At 56.9% G+C, this 6,699-nt stretch overlaps 1 protein-coding gene across 5 annotated transcripts in view; it reads right to left on the reverse strand.

The window, feature by feature from the left end:
- The window catches only part of PITPNM2 (phosphatidylinositol transfer protein membrane associated 2), a 92,390-nt gene that overhangs the window by 21,455 nt on the left and 64,236 nt on the right, over positions 1–6,699 (reverse strand). For all 5 annotated transcript variants that reach the window (XM_045296756.1, XM_045296755.1, XM_013006426.3 and 2 more), the window contains exons 2-3: positions 4,777–4,949; positions 727–941 (exon numbers count right to left, since the gene is read on the reverse strand). In XM_045296756.1, coding sequence (XP_045152691.1) covers positions 727–941; positions 4,777–4,854 — 293 coding nt within the window. In that variant the 5' untranslated portion in view covers positions 4,855–4,949. The remainder of the gene's footprint in view (positions 1–726; positions 942–4,776; positions 4,950–6,699) is intronic.

Genomic DNA, 6,699 nt, shown 5'->3' on the forward strand with positions numbered 1-6,699 from the left:
CAGGAGCCACCACATACTGCAGCATGGGACAGACGGTCAGGGCCTTGGGGCTACCCTGGGGGTGGGGGGGCTCTGGTCCTGGTGGGGTGCCTGGGAGGGGACCTGGAACACTCCTGTCCCTCCCACCTCCTGGGCCTTCACCTTGTTCCAGAACAGCCAGGGTGTGAGGGTGGGCTGCGGGGACACAGTACAGAAAGCAGGCGGTCTGCCCTGAGCTGCTTCTAGAAGGCCTGGTGCTCGTATCCTGGGTATAAGTACACTCACAAACGGTAGGGCCGAATCTGCCCCCAGCTTCCAGCTGGAGACAAACTTAGAGGGCAGGGGGCTGCTGGGAGAGCAGGTGTATGCCAGCTGGCTAAAGCCCTTTATGTAGGGGAGACCCCACCTGTCCTGTCCAGCATGGTGTCACCATACTCCAGGGTGGACACAAAGTGGAGAGCCCTTCTGGGGAGAGAGAGCCAAAAGGGCACCTGCTCAACTAGGGGTGTCAGGAAATGCTGGCACAGCCCATGTCCCTAGCTCCGCCTCCTGTCTTCCAACAGCTCCCTGTCCAGCTTTTTTCTTGGGGAACCTCACATGCGTTTGAACCTCCTAACACTGCTGGAGGGCAGAATGTTGTGCAGACAGTCCCCCTGTCCCACGGCTTGGGGAAACCTGGGGTTCCCTGCCCACAATGACCTGATCCAAGCATGAAAGGCCCAGGGTCCCCGCGAGTCAGCGACTCACCTGGTCCGGGTGTAGGGGTAGGCGTTCCAGGACTCCTCTACCACGCGCAGGGCTGCTTTGGGCAGGATGGAGCGGAACCAGCTGGGGATGTGCATGCCCACGTGGTACACCTTGTGCGTGTACTGTCCGGAGCCGCCGGGGCCATCCGAGTATGGCCGGTTCTCCAGGATCTCCACGCCACTGCCTTCGCCAAACGTCTCGTTGCGGCTTTTCTTCTGCAGAGACAAAAGCCCACTCCAGAGGCAATCCCAGAGGGCGCCTGGGCCGGGGGCTCACGGCAGAAGGGGCGGGTTTGCAGGAAGGGCAGGGGAGTGGAAGGGCTTTGACACAGAGGTCCCTCCACTGGGTACTTCTCAGGACAGTCCAGGCCCAGGGTCTGAGAGCCCCAAGTCTCGTACGCGAGCTCCAGAGAACCACGGAGCTCTAGACTCCAGCACCACAAATGGTGTCCCTGAACCCGCCACCCAGGATGTCTTTTTGGGGTGATGAGGCCGCTCCAAAGCTGACTGTTGATGCGTGCGCAGCTCTGAGCGACCAAGGAAGGTGAAACTGGGGTGTACAAGATTGCTGCTGTCACCCCAAACAAAAGAATGCCCTGCCTCGCATGCCCACGAACACTGTGGGAAGTGAGAGGGGGCCTGGTGGCAGTGACTGACTTTTGACGTCTGGTCACTGCTGGGTGGCTCCGCCGTGACTACTCAGCTCAGTCTCCCAAAGCTCAGGTTTATGCTCAGGCAGAAAACCGGATTCGTGGTGCCTGGCGACTGACTGTAAGCTCGGCATCCGTCTCCATGGTGACATGACGGCATCACCAAGGGCATCTTCGGTCAGCTTCTTGAACAGCAGGTGCACATACTCCCACCCGCGCCGGCACACCCACGCACAAACATCTGCATGCACACACCATCACACACCCATGTGCATGCTGCTCCCAGACTTGGCGCCCCCCTCACTCACACCCACACCCACACCCACCCACAGATGTATGTGCACACGCGACACTACCAGCAGCATAGCCCTGCCCTGCCTGGCTGGACTCTCCCTAGGGTGTGATCTGCATTGCTCTTCCCTGGCTCCAAGTGGCCGAATCCCCTCACAACAGATGAGGCGCATGGGCAAGGCAGAGGCAGGGTCTTCACACCCTGGCTTCATGGGGTGCCTGCCCAGAAGTTGCAGAGAAGCCCCCGGCGGCCCAGGCAGACCTTGGCCTGAGTCTCTGTCCGGTCCAGTGGGCCAGCTGGGTAGTACCCATGACCACTTCGGGGAGTGTACCTGTTTGTCCCACTGTATCTGGGGCTTCTGGCACCCATCCACTCATGGGAGATGGATGTGGTGGGTCTGCTTGGAGACTCAGAGGTCACAGTTAGCCCCTAGCTGGACCCCTGAGGCATCCCAGCAGAGACGGATGGGTAAGCTTGGTTGCATGACTAGGTGTCATCTGTACCCCTATGTCCACACTATGGAGGGATGGGAAAGGCAGCCAGACCCCCAAACAGAGAAGGCACCCAAGAGACGGCACTCAGTGATTCTCTCACGGCTCACAGAGTCAATGGTGTGACTCTGCTTCCTGCCCGGGCCCTGCGGGCTGCTGAGAAGGGTCCCGCTGTCTCAGGACTGGTGTGTAGAAAGCTCCAAGGTGTCTAGCTCTTCAAATCCACGAGGCTCCAGGGTGGGGCAGGGCAGGGCCCCTTCAGAGCTGTCCAGGGTCCTGGCCTTCTCCCAGCTTCTTCTTCTGGGCATGGAGATGGTGTGCAAGACAGGCACTGGCTGGGCCTCCGGCCTGGGCTCGCTCCCCCAGGAGCAACTTCACAGAGGTGGTAGAGGAGGCCCTCAGTCAGCTCAGAGCACAGCAGGTCAGCGGCGACAGCCATGGGAATTGACCCCACATCCCCCAGGCCTGGCCGTCCTAAAGCCCAGCTCAGATCGGGGGACAGCATGGGGGCCCACCCCCAGTTCTGGGCCTTCTGTAAGGGGGCTGTGTGCATGGTGGAAGCTCCTGGGGACACCAGCACTTGCATCAACTCCATCCCCAGCCCCCAGCACAAAGGAAGGAGGACACAGGGTGGGGGCAGTGAACTTGCCTTTGTTTTCAGATGAGTATTAGATGGTGTTCCCCAAACCTGTGTCAGAGTCCCTACACCTGTACCTCTGTCCCAGCTGGGAAACTAGTTCCTTGGCTATGTTAAGGAGGGCTTTCCAGAGCAAGGGGGCCTCAACCTGATCACTGCTGAGCTCGAGCAAGGGTAGAACCGACAGACAAACACACGGGACCCCCAGGGGCTACCATAATGAAGGACCTCACCCTTAGTGTGCACTTCCCTCTTCAAAGAGCCCTCTGTTCTCTGCAGCCCCCCGCCCTACCCCGCCCCATGGCACTGCTGTACAGAGCCCCTCAGATTCAACAAGCATTTGATACACACTGTGACCAGTTCTGACACATGTGCCCCATGAGGCTGGAGTTGGGAGGTCAGGCCTGTGGACAGACAGTGGAGGGAGAGGTGCTGGAGTGGAGCAGGGCATCCTGGGAGCGGCAGGATCTCAGCACAGGCTGACCACGGTGGGCAAGTGGGTGTCCGGGGACAGGTCCAGGGCCACCCTCCCCTTTCTGCTCTGCCCTCTGGCCAGTGACCTGATGCTCAGGGGGTGGGAGAGGGGAGAGTTCAGCAGTCTGTCCCTCATAGGACTGCCTCCTCACCTCTAGGGCAGCTCTTCTCCCTTAGCATGCCCCATGGCCAGCAAGTTTCCCATCTGTCCCATGGGGAACTGGCCCGTAGGAGTTCTTTCCTGGTGGGTGTTCCACAGGGCGCTGGCTTAGGCAACAGGGAACTATGCTGAAGCTCACGCATGGCCCCTTCACCAGCAAAAGTCAGTCAGATACAAGGGACCCAGTCTCAGAGGCAGCCGCACCCCACCCGCCTTCCACTCCAGCCTAGGCTTGTGGACCTGCAGGGGGCTGGGCAGTCCCTGAAGACAATACCAGGGGGCTTCTAAAGGTTCGTGAAGAAATGGGATATTTCCATTTCCGCTTATTGGGGTCTGGGATTTGCGGACACGCAAGCTGCTGTCCTGCATGGACAGACATGGAGTCCACACTCAGAGCACAAGAAGTGGCCGAGTGGACGGGCCAGAATCCCTCTGTGCTGTGGGGGCTGAGAAAGACCAGGGTCCAGGGGCTGGAAAGACATATACTGTGACCACCAGATCACCAGGCCTCTCTATGGCAGAAACGCCAGCCAGCAGAGGCCTCGGGCCCAAGACAGCACTGCATCCAGTTCTAGGGAGCCTCCAGGGCCTCGCCCAAAGGCTGCCGCGCCACATGCACTCTTCCCCCTCCCCCCAATCCTCACCAGGGGTCCTAAGGACACCAGGAGTAGGCCGGTGGCTGAAAACCTCCCTCCACCAGAAGTACAGAAGCAGGCTTTAGAAGCACCCTGGTGCTGGGGTTGGTCTTCCTGCACAATCTGATATTAGCATACATGAAATGATGAAACGCTCGGTGCTCGGTGCTGACCCCTCTGCCCTGGGAGTTCCAAGGAGCCCAAGGAGGAGCTAGCTGGTTGGGCTGGCTGACATGGGGTGGGAAGGGGAAGGCGGTGTAGGAGGCAGAGCAGACAGGAGCCCCAGAGACCCCTGCCTGGGCACAAGGGCCCTAGGAACAACGAGGGCAAGTAGCTCAGAGGAGCCACGTGACACAGAGTGCCTCAGCAAACAGCCCTCTTGGGAACTTCTGCCAGGGCTGTCCAGAGGGCTGGCTGTCAGCATTATCACTAAGTCCCCTGGCTGGGTTGAAGGTGGGATGTGGGGCGAGGGCCTGCTGGATGGGTGCTCCCCTTCACTGATAGCCCAGTCAGGGGGCTCAGCAGGGAAGGCTAAGCCTGCCTCTCATCTTGAGCTGGAGCTACCACTCTGGGCACAGGGCTGGTGGGAGAGCAGGAAGGACTCCCCCAGTGAACAAGGGCCCAGCCGTGACCCCCAGTGGAGAGAGAGTGTGCTTATGTCAAGCCCGGGGGAAGGCCAGCCTCTAGGGGCAGCCAGCCGGGAGGGACCCACCTGGATCATGTAGAGCTGGGCGATGCGGTACTCCTCCACGGTCATGGGCAGCGGGATCCGGTACTCCTTTATGATCATCTTGGAGCCCGTGCCTTCCCACGGATGGGAACTGCACGCTGGGGACTGCTAGGCAAGCTTCCTTAAGCCACCATGACCGAGCTCACCAGGGACCCCTGCAGACAGAGGAGGGCAGCGTGGTCACTGTCTGTGAAGCCTGGTGGGGACAGTGACATAGACCCAAGGTTGGCACCCCGTGCGTGGCTGGCTCCACAGGAGCCAAGGGCATGACCTTGAGAAATGCCCATCCCCCTGCAGTGGCCCCCCGGCTTGAGTTTGCTTGGTGTCTTTTAGTGTGGCTGGGAGGCCAGGATCGGTGGGTGTGCAGCCCCCCCTTACGGGGAATCTCAGGCTGTTCATTCCCGCACACCGGCTGCAGGAAGGCTCGTGGCTCTTGCTCCACTTACAGAGCTAACCAGCTCTCGGCGCGCGATGGAGCCGAGAGGCTGGAGGCAGTATTCTGCTACTGGCCCTGGGCAGGACAGGAGAAGAGCACACGTCAAAGAAGAATCACCTACAGCAGCGGTTCTCAACCGTCCTCATGTCGCAGCCCTTTCATACAGTTCCTCATGTGGTGGTGACCCCCCCAACCATAAACCTATTTCCGTTGCTACTTCATCACTGTCATTTTGCTACTGTTATGACTTGGGTGACCCCTGTGAAATGGCTGTTCAACCCCCACAGGGGTTGCGACCCACAGGTTGAGAACCGCTGACCTAGAGAAATACATGATGGCCTGAGGCAAGTGGATCTCTGCAGACTCCAGGAAATTAGAGATAAAGTCAGCTTACAAACTGTCAAGAGCAGGGGGTAGAAGCAAAAAGACCCAGGAATGTAAAAGAGAAATGATGTCAACAACAGGATAAAAGATGAGCTGGCAGAGCAGAGAACAGCACATGGAAAGAGAAATAAAAAATATCACAGGAATTTTTAAAAGCTATTATTATAGAGCAAAAAAATAAATAGAAAAAGTACAGCATAAATAACCCGAGTCATATAGAGAGGTTTGAGGAAATCTCTCAAAAATAAATGGAACATGGCCAGCCCCATTATGAGACATGACATCTCTCACTGACCCAGGGCCCTACGAGGGACAACACTGGAGACACAGTGTGGAAATGGTGCCCGATCTGACCCCACCACACCGAGGCAAAACACTAAGGGTGTGCAACAGAACAGCAAGGGGAACAGAGCAAGGAAGTCCTGAGGCAATACCAAAAATAGACTTTGGGGCCAGGCGTGGCACCCCATCAGACTACTTGAAAACACTCCTAAAGGTCAACAAACAGACCTTGAACTATTTACAGGATTTCCTTTTTTTCCTGTCATTGGTTTTTTGTTGTTGTTATTGTTGTTTTGTTGCTTTGTTTTGCTTTGTCTTGGTTTTGTGTATATTATTATCTCTGCATGTCTATCTAGATAAGATAGGCAGGATAATAAACAATCTGATGGAGAAAACGGGACTGACAGTTCTGGGGGGACATGGGAGGGGGGGCGGGGTGAAAGGAAGTGGGTGTTAATAAACCCAGGGACAAGGGAACAAGTGATCCAAAAATCGGTGGCAAGGAGGGTGTAGGAGGCCTGGTAGGGCTTGATCAAGGGCAAAGTAACCGAGAGGAATTACTGAAACCCAAAGGAAGGCTGAGTGAGCATGATAGTGGGACAAGAGGAAAGTAAAAGGAAATAGAAGACGGAACTAAGAAGCAAAGGGCATTTATAGAGGTCTACATACAGGCATGTACATATATGATGATGAGGAAATAGATCTATGTGCATATATTTATAACTTCAGTATTAAGGTAGCAGATGGACACTGGGCCTCCACTCAAGTACTCCCTCAATGCAAGAATACTTTCTTCTATTAAA

This window comes from Echinops telfairi, unplaced genomic scaffold (genome assembly GCF_000313985.2).
Source record: "Echinops telfairi isolate 266 unplaced genomic scaffold, ASM31398v2 ScPeMD7_7412;HRSCAF=8450, whole genome shotgun sequence".
Lineage (NCBI taxonomy): Eukaryota > Metazoa > Chordata > Mammalia > Afrosoricida > Tenrecidae > Echinops > Echinops telfairi.